General features: G+C 44.7%; 1 protein-coding gene across 1 annotated transcript in view; it reads right to left on the bottom strand.

Annotated features, from left to right (window-relative positions):
* Window positions 1-723: 723 nt before the first annotated feature.
* Window positions 724-15,481, bottom strand: part of slc6a8 (solute carrier family 6 member 8) — a 40,485-nt gene continuing 25,727 nt past the window's right edge. The window contains exons 4-13 of the mRNA XM_040154082.1: window positions 14,465-14,597; window positions 9,097-9,231; window positions 8,354-8,457; window positions 7,603-7,727; window positions 5,494-5,606; window positions 4,927-5,064; window positions 4,587-4,689; window positions 3,900-4,000; window positions 3,111-3,281; window positions 724-2,024 (exon numbers count right to left, since the gene is read on the bottom strand). Coding sequence (XP_040010016.1) covers window positions 1,890-2,024; window positions 3,111-3,281; window positions 3,900-4,000; window positions 4,587-4,689; window positions 4,927-5,064; window positions 5,494-5,606; window positions 7,603-7,727; window positions 8,354-8,457; window positions 9,097-9,231; window positions 14,465-14,597 — 1,258 coding nt within the window. The 3' untranslated portion in view covers window positions 724-1,889. The remainder of the gene's footprint in view (window positions 2,025-3,110; window positions 3,282-3,899; window positions 4,001-4,586; window positions 4,690-4,926; window positions 5,065-5,493; window positions 5,607-7,602; window positions 7,728-8,353; window positions 8,458-9,096; window positions 9,232-14,464; window positions 14,598-15,481) is intronic.

The raw sequence follows: 15,481 nt of genomic DNA, 5'->3' as shown, positions 1-15,481 counted from the left end.
TGGCTACAACTGACAATTATTTTTACTAAAGGTTAATCTGCCAATTAAATTTACTTTATTAATCGATTGATACCATCAGAGAAACCCGCAAACTGGACTACTTCAAGCTTGAAGGGAGAGGAGGTTTTCGCTGAGGAAGGCCACCGGTTGTGGTTGAAAACATCAGAAACACAAAGTAAGTTGGACTTAGTGTTGAGTTTTATTTTGTTTTGCTTTTTAATCATGCAAACAGGACGCTTGTGTTCTGATTCTGGCTTCTCCTCAGTGACGGATCACCTCTGCTGTCAGTTGGAGTGTTTTCTGATGCGGTTTGGAATTGAACGACTGAATTCTCACTGGAACCTTCCTTCTAACATCAGGTCTATTGTCGCTTGAGCGAATCAAGCCTCGGTGGGACTGTCGAAAGCAGATCGGAGGTCAGCGGTCAAAGAACCAGATGCTGCTCAGGGGTCAGGACTGTTCTGGGATCAGTAGTAGGAGCTGGTGGTTCACAGTATTTAGCTTTAGCAGAACAGGACAGAAACGAGCGGCGCTGTTGTGTCGAAACAGACGGTTTCAGTTTAACAGCGACTTCAGTCCCCATCGCGGTTTGGAATCTAGATCGACAACAGGCTTCAACAATCAGAGTGTCACATAAAGTGCTCACAAACAGGCTCAAAGACATTAGATTCAAGGCTAGTTAAATTCAGGACTAGAGTAGAACCGGGACTGTCTGATGCTTCCTGGCAGCATGGTGAGTTCACTGACCGCTTGCTTCCCCTTTTTTTTTTTAACACTTAAGCCTTACTGCCAATCTCTTATTCGTGTGGTAAGAAAAGCCACATTAAAGTAGCAGAGTTCTTTGTAAGTTTCCAGGGGTATTTTCCAGGACCTCGTAACTCCCGAAAATTTGCAAAAGACACTCAGACACGTTAGCGTTTCCTTTGGCTTTTCCAAATGTCTGGACAACTAAACCGGAGGTACTTCTTATAGGAAGTGAAGACATCTTTTCTTACCTCCTTGAAGGTCAGACCATTCTTGGTCGCTTTTAAGTCTTGGTACGACGCAAAGGACCACTTGGTAATTTTATGGGGGTCAGTCAGTCAGTCAGTCTGCCTGTCTAGAATTCTGTCTTAACGGACGACCATTACACACACACACACACACAGCCAGTTAAAGTGTCATAAAGGGTTAGGGTTAGTTTGGACGACGATGGGCAGCCAGCACCAGTCCCCGTGTTGATGATGTTTAATATCGTAAGTATGATGATGAAATAATGATAGGAAGTGTGTGTGTGTGTGTGTGTGTAATGGCCATCTATCAGGTTCGTGTGTGTTTGCATGTCCAACCCGCCCACCCCAGGACAAGATTGTATTCATACCCTTAATCTAAGATGGAGGAAGCCCGACCTCCGACTCAACGGGAGACATTCAGCAGCTTTTTGAACACAGCGAGACTCCATCAGGAAGAAAACCTTTCCAGCCCCTCCAGGGTTTGACACTTTGTCAAGGAGACTGATATTTTCTTTAGGGACTCAAAGCCCTTCAAAGTTAATGAACCCAATGATCTGCTGGTTTCAGTGACAAATTTTGTGGTATTCTGGGGAAAAAGGAAGCATTTGTTGTTGTAGGTGTAATTTGAAAACCCTCCTGGAGGAGCTGCCCCATTCCCTTGCTCCTTCACAGGTATGAAGAATCTTTGCAGCTTTGGTCTGCCTGGTGATGTCTGGAGGAGACCCATCAATCAGTTACTCCAAGGAGACGGACTGATTGATCGTTTCAATGTCCTTTCTGAGGCCTGATAACGGGGGGAGGTAAATCTGAAGGTTGTGGTTGTGGTGTCGAAGTGACGGCTATCTTGTCGTAGATGGGATGGATGGAGATGCGGCTCTGTGACTGGCGGAGACCAGCCTACATGACGCTCTCAAAGATGATGACCTTGTTGTCGTCTGTGCCGGGGGACAGAGAGGTCAGGGACTTGATGTCTGGGGCCATGTACTCCAGATGATGGGCCCCCCACACCGGATTGGTCAGGTGGGCCCAGCGCTGAAACACACAGCAGGAATCATCAGCGGTCGTACATATCATACAGATGGGAAGTCATGTGATGCGGAAGACGGCTGCTCCACCTGCCTTTATCAAAGTAAGTCTTCCGCTGTCTCAGTTCGGAGACTCTGATGGAATGGTGAGACTGATCTGGGGTTGGTTACTCTTTCAGTGATAAACAGGGACTAACCTGGACTGGCTTGTACCAGGTGTTGACAGATTGTTTACTAGGTTAAAACTAATAATTCACTACATCAGAAACCTGATGTAGTGAATTATTAAACCTCGGGAATCTCTTAGTGTGTAGAGACTTCACTATTGTGCAAACACCTGCACATCAGATCTGAGTTGCCGCGAAAAACCTTTACCACTATACTCAGGACTCCTTTCTGTGTTTGACTAATACCTTAACATGACATTGTATGTCTTGACTTTACTGATATACCTTTTCATGCTTCACTGCTACTCATACTGTGGGACAAGCTACCATTCTTGGTAACACTATGCTGTGACGTACGCCATGTCAACGCTCACTACTGTGCTTGGCCTACATTACTGCGTGGCCATACTATACACTATGACACGCGAGGCTCTTACTATTATACGTGGGCATACTTTAGTGTGACATACTAACGGCACACGGCCAGCATCGGATTTTAGACCTGAGTTCGGTTACTCCTTAAACAGCAGAGCTGCAGTTTGCCTCCACTTTAAAATCCAAATGTGCAGGTCCACGTTGCTGAAAGAGGATCGCTGCAGTCTCCTGGATCCCTGGACCACGTTACTGGTTTCGTTATCATTATCAATGAGAAATGTTTCACCTTCCTCATGTTTTTCCATCACGTTTTTTTTGTGTTTGACTCCAGCTAGCAATCGCTGCATGTCATCCGTTAAATCAGTTTTCTGACCCATAGGTGATTGAAATTTCGAAGGTTACCTGAAGAGGTTTACAGCGGATGTGAAAAGCAGTATGCAAACTCATATTAACGCTTCTGAAATTCTCAGTAACCAGTCCGGGTATTTGCACCGTTAGTATACGGTTCTGTTTGATTTCGTTCGCTAGGTCCAGCGTGAAGCAGTGCTGACCTCTTTGAAGCTTCCCTTGGCTCTGAAGAGTTTGTAGAGAAGGCTGACGGGGATGCAGAGCATGGAGGACAGAGCCAGACACCAGCCGATCACCTCGCCCCACCACGGGTACACGTACACATTGTTGTAGGTCAGCGGCTTGTAGTTCACCAGGTGGAACAGAAAGATGCCCTGCAGAGGAGAGAACAGGAGGGGGGCGTAATGGAAAATGTTTTCAAGCATAACACAGGACTGTTTTTCTAAAAATGATACTGATGATAATACTAATAATAGTTGTGGGGGGTTCCACAGTTTTCCACAGTGTTATTAACTGTGTTTTGCCTGTTATGGGGCAAAGCAGTTGTACCAGTTTGTGTTGTTGTAACTGTAAATAAATGGTTTCATTATTTCAGCAAAGTAAAGGTGGGGAATCTGTTACCGTGCTACAGAAATGTCTTCTGGGGGTTTTCCTTGGCGACTTATTGTGAAAATCTACAGTCCTTCCCAGCTGAAGGTATTTTATTTTGGTAAATTGGAAAATGAAGTGCACTGATGTGGTGTCAGATTAAATTATTGGATTTTTATGCATGAAGGTGAAATAAAGATGAGTATTTGAAAATGTAAAAATTACAATACTGCTGTTGTGTGTGTATTCCTTGAATTTGATCATTTCTTTGGGAAGCCGATGTCGTATGCTAGTGACCTCAATGGCTACGTATAGGATGTCTGTTTATAGTGTAGAACTGAGAAAGCTGCGGCGGGGCCGTGGCTCTACATCCTCTCTACCGGAGCGCTGGTGTTCGGTCTTACCATGCAGACACATGGAGTTATGAAGGACCAGCACCACTTCATCCAGGGGAAAGGCCGGTAGCCAATCATACGAGCTACGTCATCCATGAAGCGGTCAGCACCTGCAACAGAAACGTTACTACGTCGCTGAAAGACTGCACTCCACCCTTTACTGTTCCATACGTGCTGGCATTGGTGTGATTTACCTTCGTACCTATTAGGCTTCAACATCCGGCCCCAGGGTTGAACACACTTTTACATTTTTTGCGACAAAGTCTCCTAGGACGGCACATTATGATCTGATACTAGGACGACTTATTACACCGAGACACACTTTCTTACGACACACTGTGCTTTGACGGTTTTTCCACTGCGTAACTTACTAGGACGCACTTGTCAGTACTATGTTTTCCCATAAGCTAGTATAACATGGCGTACTTTAACATGAAGTACTGTACTCTGGCGCACTCTGCGATAACGTACTTCGCTAAGAGAACTCCTACGGTGCCACGCCCTGCTCCGTGCTAACATTTAGCACTAGAAAAATGATCCTTCGGCAGACTGAACTGTGACCTTTAACCGTCACATCTCCTTACATAACTGAGATAGTATTCTATGGTGCAGCAAGCCAATGCTCGGCTGTGAAACACTACACGGTGCGTGTGTGTGCGTGTTTGTGTGTGTGTGTGTGTGTGTGTGTGTGCGCACCGTAGACCCAGGCAACTACTATGCATTCCCAGAATGCTTGCCACAACAGAGTCATTCCACTGGCCGAATAGTAGTCAAACAACTGGAAGACATACATCCCTCCCTGCGGAGACAGGAGACAGGAGACAGGTTAGTGTATGAGATGATAAAGTGTTTGATTTCCCGAAGCACAGTGTCAGGTTCACACAAAGTTAAACTAATTCCTCAGCTGAAGTGTGAGTTTCTTGTTTATTTTTACACCAGAAGCTCCCGTATGTACTTCTGCTGCCGACACTTGGAAGAAGACAGTTTTTTGGGAGGTTTTTTTCATTGACCGAGAACCGGGCAGTCCGTGACTGACCTGTGTCACCATGGAGAGGTCAATAATGAAGCACAGTAAACAGCATATTGCCACAGCGATCTCCCTTTTGTAGCGATGGTAGTATTTTCCAGGAAACAGGTCCAGAATTCCAGTAACAAAACCCTCCACCCCGACAAACTGGAAAGAAAGACAGAGAGAGAAATACGGGACAACAGTGAGTCTGTGGTCACCACAAACAGGTAGGACGGAACTTTACTGATGACGTGTTACAGCAGCACATGAGGCAGAACACAGACAGAACTATCGGAATGAAAGGAAGAAAATAAGCAATTTACAGAAATCAGTGAAATTAGCAAACTTCTGTGTGAACAGATACGTGGAAAAATAATCGGTCCAGTAGTGCAACTACTGACAGCCAGGAGCCATGATCAAGTAAACAACAGGACGGGCTGTTGCTGGTGTAGTCAAGGATGCTCCAGCACACGAGATTTTTAATGCACAAAATGATCAGTGTGCTCAGTCACAAAAGTTGAATAAAGTGCGATGGAATCGTCTCCGCGGCTTGAAATGGAAGCGTGGTGAGCAGGAAGGAAGCGTGTTGGTCACCTGACTGTCCAGTCCCAGCAGCAGCAGCATGAAGAAGAAGAGCGCCGCCCACAGAGGAGCCACCGGCATCAGACTGACCGCCTTCGGATATGCAATGAAGGCCAGACCTGGACCTGAAACACACACGTCCCATGTTTAATTCACCACCACAACCCTGAGGGGACCTCACGACCTTTCTGGCCTGTGACTTCTTCAAACCTAACAGTGTCTACATTTTAAATCCATATTGTTGAGTTTGGATTTTATTTACTCTATTCTATGATTTTATCCTTCAATCCAATTCTTACGTTATGTGTGTAAATATACCTGTAATTTCGCTGGTTAAACCTTCACAGACTGGGCCTTTAAGCCTCTAAATGGGGCTTGCCTGACAGGTGTCTCACCCAATCCGCCGCGGTCAGGTCCACCTTTTGCAAACCTGACGGACCCGATTACCGACGTTTCTACAGATTTGATCGTTTGCTCTCCTGTCCTGAGAGTTGACAGATTAAAGGAGCGTCGTGTACATTTACAGCAGCTGCATTTCTGCTTGTGTTTCAGCTGTCAGCGCTTCGGAGCCCAGCCCCGAAACAAAGATGAGTCACATGTCATGAGGTGAAAAGCCCTGGTTAAATAATCCCACAGTTAATACTGCGCACGCATGCACACACACTACACACACCACACGCACACACACGCGGTGATGGTAATACTTTAAACCACTGTAAACGTGTCCGACAGGATTGAGTAAATTGGATTTGCTTTTGTTCTTTTTTCAGCAAGATTAAAATCGAAAGATTCATGTGGTCACAGGGAAGCAACCGCTGACATTTTGTCATTTCACGTCAGTCATGCATCCCGCCAGCCGGAGGTACACCGATGCTGTTTGTCTAAAAACCAGTCTGAGTATCCGAGCCCCTCAGCTTCTTATTCCTTCAACTTGAGTCACCACTCTGACGTACGAGATCAGGTATTTCAGTCAAAAACCAACACGCCAAAAAATACAAAAACGTCAGTCTTCTGTGAATGAAAGTGTGGGGGTGGAGCCGAAGCTCCAGGAGCAGAAACAGAAAGGTATTTATGTGAGAAATGTGAATCCACAGTGAGCCGCTCAGACTGCTGCAGCACGCTGCCTTCTGTGGAGAGACTAAATATAACTGTGTGTGGTTGTGATGTCATATCATGTGCTTCAGAGCTATTAATAAACATACAGTTGGCTGAAGACCGTACACATGAAACTACACAACGCACACGCGCACACAGCTTAAACCGGCATCTGGGTTCATTCGGTCCCTCATTCTTCCTATGGAAACGTCAGACTGCAGCATGTGAAGCTGCTTTCACCGACTGTTCAGATCCTTCACTTAAAGTGGCTCGAAATGGAGAAATGTTTATGTTAATAATAACCGTGCATGAAATATGACGATGTGAAAGGCGTCTGCGGTGGTGATGAAGCTGCAGAGACTCATCAGATGAACTTTTACAGCGAGTTTCAGCTCGTTCTTTTTCCGTTTACAGCCCCGGTTCACTCTCACGGCGTCGTTTTCAGCTGCAGCAGGCAGATGAACCAGTTACTTATTTCCACATCCAGCGGTAACAGAGCGGCAAGATCCTTCATCTTGTGTCACCTGATGAATCGAAGTCCAGTGCTCCCTCTCTTTTAGCTCTGGTTTTGGTCTCCACCAGCTCCCGAAGGGAACATCTGGCTCTTCAGCTGCTAAATGCTCCACTATGTTCACCAGCTGGTCTCTGACTGGGTCTGTCATGATGGACAGTGGCTCTTTACAGCTGTTCCTCTGAAAACATCTGCCTGCTGCCGTGGGCGAAAACACTGAGACGGAAAATGTGCCGCTAAAACAAAACTAAGAGCTGAAAGAACCTGAACCTCCCAGATGATTGGTCGGTTCCTTAACCACGCTGTGCGGAAACAAAGCGCTGAAGCTATTGTTCAGTCAGCGTCTGTGGCTTTGACAAAGGCCTGCACCCAAAACTTCACTGAAGCTGCCGGTGTTGGGTAATTTTAATCACAACTTCTTCACGGAAACGACCGGTAGCAGGCTCTCAACTATTTCACCCGCGGGAAAACCTCAAGACCACGTTTGAGAGAAACAGCCGGAGTGTGTTTCTTACCTGATTCAGCGACCTGCGAGATGTCGACTCCCTGTTCAGCGGCCATGAATCCCAGAATAGAAAACACAACGAAACCAGCAAAGAAACTGGTCCCACTGTTTATTAGAGCCAAGACGAAGGCATCTCTGCAGGAGATGAGAGAGAGGAGGAAAATGCATCAACCTCGTCCGTGTGCATATCTAACGTTGTTGTTCCACAACATCCACATCCTTTATTTTAGTGTTTTCATTAAAAAAGGCTTTTTCTTCTTCCAGTTTTTTTTTAAAACAGGGACATGTGTCAATGTTATTTCTGAACAAGCCAAACAGTGGCTGACTGTAGATAAAATAACCACAGTGTGACAGTGAGCAAACACCCTCTGACCTGCACTTTCTCAAACACAGGTGACTATCATGCGTTGGACAGAAAAAACATTTCTTTATGTCTCCCAAGTGTTTGCTTGTGTGCTCGGTGGTTCTCGCACTCAGAAACCGATGTCTGAGTGAGTGACTAGAAATAGTGACTAATCAGCCCACAGAGCCACATGGAAACAAACCGAACAAGAAATCTATTTGTGTGCCACCGCAAAGTGAATGCTGGTGAAGGCCGGCGTGGTGAGGCCAGGTTCACTCCAGCCAGTTTCAGACGCGAACCTTCTTCTTTCCAAGTTCAGTTTGGTTTACACTGACAAAAGGGAAGTTTCCTAAGAATTCAGAAAATTGCATGATAATCTTGTAACATGGGTGAGTGTGTGTGTGTGTGTGTGTCATACTTGTAGCAGTCGTTGTTGAAGCGGTTGTAACTGCCCAGAGCGGTCAGAGCCCCCAGCCCGATGGCGTAAGAGAAGAAGATCTGTGTCCCGGCGTCTATCCACACCTGCAGAGAGGTCAGAGGTCGCAGGTCAGCTTCTCACTTCACCGCCGAACTTTTCCTATGCTACACTGAGACCGTGGACCGCTTTGTACCCTGAGCCTGGTCTCCCAGGCTTATACATTCCTCCAATCAGATGCTGCTGGACACTGGTTGTTAGTTCAAAGGCGCCTTGGGACTGAGACAACAGCGACGGTGTGAGTTTGTTTCACTGGGTCGAATGAAATCTGTGTCAGGCTGAGCATCAGCGTCAGCTGGAGGCTTCTGATGAACGCCCAGTGAATCGCAGCGCTACTGTGGAGATGGACACGTCATCGGCTCGCGTCATCCATCTGCAGCTCACGATTCTTTTTTAAGTGTGTGTGTGTGTGCTGTGTTTTGCAGCGTCACAGTGAGAATTTGATCCTACGTTTCTATCACTGTCTCAATTTTGCTGCGGCCTGTCTCCGGTCACCAAAGCTCCAGACCTGCCGTCGGCGGGCGAGTCTCACCGTGCGATCCGGGACCGCCGCTTTTTTTATTCGTCAGCCCGGACTCGGGCCGTGAAAAGGGGACCTAGGTTAGATTCCAACAGTCCCACTAAAGGACACGGGAATCCCGATGAGCACAACTCAGGCCAACGAAGCCCCAACGCTTTCCACTGACCTGAGCCTCCTCCAGTTTGGACCAGTCAGGTTTGATGTAGTACATGATGCCGTCGTAGGCTCCGGGAAGAGTGACTCCTCTGACCAGCAGGATGATGAGGACCACGTAGGGGAAGGTCGCCGTGAAGTACACAATCTGAAATACACGCACAGACAGACACAGAGGGACGTGTTACCATAAAACACCCACGATGAGTCTGCTCAGCTGGAAGGGACGGTATGTCACACGCTCGGCTGACGTGTAAGACCTGCCGTATTCTTCTTGTGCCAGTTCCCCCTGAAAAATAGCAGGATTTCTTACAAGGACCTCGATCGGCTCAGTTTACAATAAACGACATCGTGTTCCGTGGAGCACGGCTCTGAAAGTGTTTCCTATAGAGCCAGCAAAGACAAGAACGGGGGAAAAATAAGACTCCAAGTCTCCCAGAGTACGAAAAGCCAGAACGTGTCAGAGTGTCTGGTTTGAAAAAGTCGGATTTTTAAAATCAGCTTCAGATTTTTGTGTTCATCATTTCATTAGTTCCAGCTTCACTGATGCAGGATTTGTTGCTTTTCCTTTTAACCATTTTAATCATTTTAATTTTAATTATTTGGAGGTTTGGACAAAACAATTCATTTTGAGCTCTGGGTAATTGTGATACAGTTTCTGACAATTTTATCCATTTTTAGAAAAACCAAACAATCGATCGACAAATCGAGAAAATAATCGGCAGGTTAATCAATAATGAAAATAATCATTAGTTGCAGTCCTACACAAAATGCTTAAAACTATAAGTACTACCACAAATGTGTGTGTGTGTATATACATATACACACACACACACACACACACACACACACAATGCATGTATATATCTCTATCTGCCCTTTTACGGTTGTTCTGGTTAAACGTTAAACTGCGTTTCATGGCACTGGTGAAACTGGTGAATGTTTGAAACGACAACAAAGTTGGATCTGACCTGGAGCGGAGACAGTTTTATTAAACATGCAACTGCGACATGGTTTGTCATGAAGTATCAGATCTCGAGCAATGAAACTTCAGGAGATTTTCCGGAGGGTTACTGTTTTAATGATGCAGCGATTTACGCAGCCTCTGAGAATATTTTGGTTGGATCACCATTATTATGGATAATATGAGAACCAGCTTCCCTCTTGCCTTGACCCTCAACCCACAACCGGCGCCCCGTCAGCGAGCAGAACACCAAAAACTGCGGTCCGGGCCTTTAAGCGTCATTTCAATCTGTGAGAATCAGGTAGAGAAAACAAAAGCGAGCGAAGCCGAGAATAAACCAAACATGAACCTGATCTGAGTAAACAAAAGAGATACAACCTGCTGAGTGTTTGCACACACACACTCACACACACTGAGGAATGTGGAGTTTCAGCGCTCCGACTTGTCTCAGGTGGACTTGAGTATCAGTTAAATCACAGCGGATTCAATTTTTCTACAAGAACAAACCCACACACACACACTTTCTTCTTTTCTTTGTGTGAACGATGGTTTCAAAACCAAAACGTGTCCACGCAACCAGACAAAGACATGTACACACACACACTGTCCTTTTTTTTATCCTGATTTATTTAATGTCAGGGCTGAAATGTTTTAATCTTGATTTTCCCACGTAAAGGACTTTGTGACTTCATATTGAAAGAGGCTTTATAAATCTAGTTTATTATTATAATTATTATTGTCACTAATACGGTTTTTATTTAAATGCTACGTTAATTAATCACCTATAAATGCAGGTAACTGTGTTAAACATATGAGCTACTTTAAGTATGAATTATGGTTCATGACCCCAGTGTGTGCCTGGAGTTAGGAGGTTTTCAGCTGACGACGATGTGCAGCTCTGTGACTGGACGGAGGCTCTCTCTCTCTCTCTCTCTCTTTCTCAGTGTGTCTCAGCCTCTCTCGCCCTGCTCTGACCTGATGCTCAGTTTTCAGCCTCCCGCTGACGATCAGCAATACAAGCTGTTTCTGTTGGTACTGAGAGCCGTGTGAACTCTGTTTGATTTGTACTGAGACCAGAAAGAGACACACACACACACACACACGCACACACAACTTGCAGGGGGTCAAGTCAGGGAGATTCTGTAAAACGTGGGTGAAGTCTGAACTGCTGACGGACGTGAAAACCCTCAAATTACGGCTGAAAGTCAGCACCTAAAGGTGCAGTTCATCCAACAAAAACACATAATTCCCCCCTTCCCCCCGGTGCCACCCGTCCTGTTTGGAGACTTCTGCCTCCTCCTCAGTAGAACGAAGATGACGGGAGTTTAGTTTGGGCTGCCTACGGCGTAGAAAAGAGGCGCCACTGCTCATACGAAGTGTGGTGCATAAAATTGGGTCACAGCGTGTAAAGACTTGATTGCTTCTGAGTCATCACATCCTTCGGTGACACTGATGTGAGTTATAGTTACTGGAATTTCTCTTCACATGCAACCTCCAGCAAGGTGTTGCCCGATGCCCCCGACATGAAAGAAACTTTGCTAAAAGTTTCTAAGATTCTGTTTCTGCTTCCTCACTATTGGATATTGAGGGTAGACTGGTGAAGGAAAAAATGATTTCAAATGATAAATGAACGGATCAGGCTGCTTTAGTTGTTTAGATTCTTCATCATCGTCGTCAGAGTCACGAAGAACAAGGAGTCCTGCAGCCGGTGGTCTGGCCCCACAGGGTCCAGATCTCTCACTATCACGGAGTCAGTCAGGGAAAAACTGCGCGCTGGTGCGCCGGGGGGAACTGGTGCTGGCTCAAAGGCAAAAGGGGGTCAGAGCAAATACCGGTCTGATTTAGGTTGTTTCTCTTTACTGCAGTTTGGACGAAGTTCGCTGAGAAATAAAAACTGCTCACGGCTTCAAAACATCCGCACTTTGATTTCAGAGCCTAAAACTTTTGAACAGTTCCGTTTGTATTCACGTATTTATTTATTTATTTAACTGTGCATACTGAGCGTTTTCGGGGAAAAATCCTTCCAGATGAGTAAAGTTGTGTCTTCTCAGTCACAAACCCCACTGGGGTCACATCAACGGAAATCTGCCGCTGGAGCGGCGAGGTTGGAGTCCACATGCGCTACGGTGCATGGGCATTTCTGTCCCCGTCTCAGTCACGTCCCACTGCAGTGGAGCTGCCCTCCCGCTGGACAACCAATCACAGTCCGCCACCTCACAGCCGCCCGTGCCCCCCCCCCACTGTCGTCATAGTAACGATTAGCCTGCCATGTGACAATGGTGTGTAAGAGTCATCGTCATGAGCCAATGAAAAACACACACACACACACAGGCACTGCTCTACATTCTTTTTTCCTTACGTTCACTTGAAGGTTGTAGTTTTAAAGGAACAGTCTCCTCCAAACAATAAAAAACACAAACTGAGTTTTACCACAAAGTGGTGGAAAGTAACTGAGTACATTTACTCAAGTACTGTGCTTAAGTGCAATTTTGAGGTACTTGTACCCTACTTGATTATTCCCATTTTATGCTACTTTATACTTCTGCTCCACTGCTTTTCAGAGGCAGATACTGTCCTTTGTACTACACTCTGTTGCTGACATAATATTTTTGCATACAAACCATGTGAAGAGCTCATAAATATGATGCTTTGTTATATATCAAACGACCAACCAGTAAATGCAACTTGATCTGATAATCCTTTCAGTGATTTTTCCTTCAAAATACCAAACACTTCATGGTTCCATGGTTCCTGTTTTTCCTTTTAATAACCATGAGTTATTTTTAATAGTTTTTTTAAATTTGGACAATTGGTTGGGGAAAACAAACACTGTGAAGGTTTCTCTTTGGGCTCAGCGTTTCTCGTCAGATTGATCCATAATGAAAATAATCACAATCGATTTCAAACCCTATATAAAAACTAGCTCCACCTCAACCAACTACAAAAGTAAAATGCTGTTCACACATTATAACATGAGTAATAATAATCCAGTGATATAATCTGTAGCAGTCATGGGGTCATTTTTCTGCATCGAGTACTTTCACTTTTAACACTTGAAGTACATTTTGCTGATGATACTCACATCCTTTTACTTCAATAACATTTTCAGTAAAGGACCTTTGCAGTGTTTCTACAGTATCAGCACTTTTACTTAAATATCAGCAGACAGATCTGGTTGGGTTTGACTTTTCTTCCTTAACGCCACGACGTAGCTATGAAGCCGATCAATCAGCTGTCAGGTGACCCCTGACCTTCAGCGGTGTTATGTAACTGACTGTAATGAACCCAGCTGTTAGTTCATTTCACAAGCTGACGGTCAGGACAACGCTGACTGCAGGATGTGTGCTGCCGTATTAATGACATTATGGGGACTCTCCCATCTGGTCCTCACGGGGTAATTTATTATTATTACTGCTGTTATTATGGAATAATAATAATAGCAATGAAAATAATAATAATAAATGATAATAATAATATAAACTTCTTTGTTTTGCACCTTTTATGCACAGATGAAACCAAAAGCGCTTCATTAAACTGGATTAAAAACAAAGTTAAGAAGAACAACAAAAATGAAAATGAACAGAAGCAATATTTTAAATGTTGGTCAGCTGGGTTCATTTTACTTTAACTAGAATTAGGACTTACTTTTTAAAATCATTTCTGACCCCTGGTTTGAAGATGGGCTGTCTTAATGAAACTTAATTGGCGGTTCTCCAGGACCTATGACACCGTTGGACTGTCAGACTGATTTGAAGGTAGGAAGCCTCCATTTTTAAGGTTTCAGTCGTATTCTTATTCTAAAATGAAGACAGTGACTGAAAAGACAAGTCGTCTCTTCTTTCTATACATATATCACATGTTCACATCCTTATATCAATTGCATTATGGGGACAAAAACCTGATTACACGGCAACATTGTACGGACTCCCCCCAAATCTGGCTTCCACAAGGCTGACTCTTTAGTAAGTTTAGAGTTGAGACGTGGTTTTATCAACAAAAACTACATTTTTTCTGTTTTTTTGACTGTTAGGTGCCAAAGTTAAAGATTTACGATGCTATTTGACTGCTGGACCGTTTTTACAAGATTATGGAACCGGTGGACTGTCAGATCGACCTGAAGGCAGGGAATCACCGGGTTTTCATGGTTTCAGTTGAACAATCTGTCATGCACTGTAGCTGTATTATTATATATCACGACACAACCATTCTTTTTAAAACTGACCACAGTGGTTTTGAAAGACAAGAGTCTAATCTACTGACACATAAGTAAAGTGGTATTAGCTTTTCATGTTCGTTATCCCACAAGGTGACCATTTATTGACCCTTTAACAGACTCCCCCGATGTGGAGGTGAAGAAAAACTCTGTGTGACATTCATTCAAAGTCGGTCGGCAAAAGGTGAAGTGTATGCTTGTCACCTTCCCAGTGGACTTGACTCCCTTCCAGACGCAGAAGTAAACCAGAACCCAGACGAACATGAGACACAGCATGAGCTCCCAGTGGATGTGTCCGGCTTCTTCCAGACCCGACGAGATGTTCAGTACCTTGTTCCTGCACAGAAAGAGAAGGATGATTACATCAACTCATCAACTCAACATCTGGCTGACCTTTGAACCGTGAGCACAGCCAGGCTAGCTGTTTCCCCCTTTCCCCGTTTGCAGTCTTTATGCTAAGCTAGCGAGGGTCATATTAATCTAAACAACAAAGACAATGAGGGGATTCCTGTTCCAATAAATCTATTATTTTTAAGCTCAAGCTGCAGTTCCTTTGATGAAGGTCGACCCTGAGCAGACAATTTTAACTTCCACTACATAAAGTTTAAAGACAACTATATACTCATTAACAAAAACGGTCGTGCGTTACATCTTTGGGTTGGAGTAGTAAACGTTGTTTAACTTTGTGAAAATCGCAACGGTTTCCTTTTTGTTACAGCAGCTGCTGTAGGGGAGCAGGTATATCTGAGAATACGGACAGTAAACTACAGGAACACACGTCACTCATTAAGAAAGACCAGTGACAGAAATCTTCAGTGTCGGGTTGAGTTACAGGAGCCAGTGGAACAGGAAGTGACATCATGACTTTGGCTCTCCATATAAAACCTCAAAAATTTCACAACGCAGTGAAAAAAGCAGAGTCAGTGGCATGTACACTACTGTCTGCTAACAAGCCTACAATGAAATTCTCTGCATTTTAAAGATGCAAAGTTTATGGCCCTACGAGTCTCCAGCTTTCAGCGATGACGGAACACGGTGATGAATTTACTGCTAATTGCTGAGTAAACTTTGGAGTGCGTGTGATATAGGGCTGCAGTGAATGAGTCAAGAAGGGAACGAACCTGGACACAGCCTCACTGAGGAGTTAATTTTCCTCTAAAAGCGGTAATTCCTCTTCATGGATCTGAGTCTTTTACCCACTCTTTGATCAGTCTTGTAACA

Source organism: Xiphias gladius, chromosome 18 (genome assembly GCF_016859285.1).
Source record: "Xiphias gladius isolate SHS-SW01 ecotype Sanya breed wild chromosome 18, ASM1685928v1, whole genome shotgun sequence".
Taxonomy (NCBI): domain Eukaryota; kingdom Metazoa; phylum Chordata; class Actinopteri; order Istiophoriformes; family Xiphiidae; genus Xiphias; species Xiphias gladius.
This window is presented reverse-complemented; position numbering and strand designations above follow the sequence as displayed.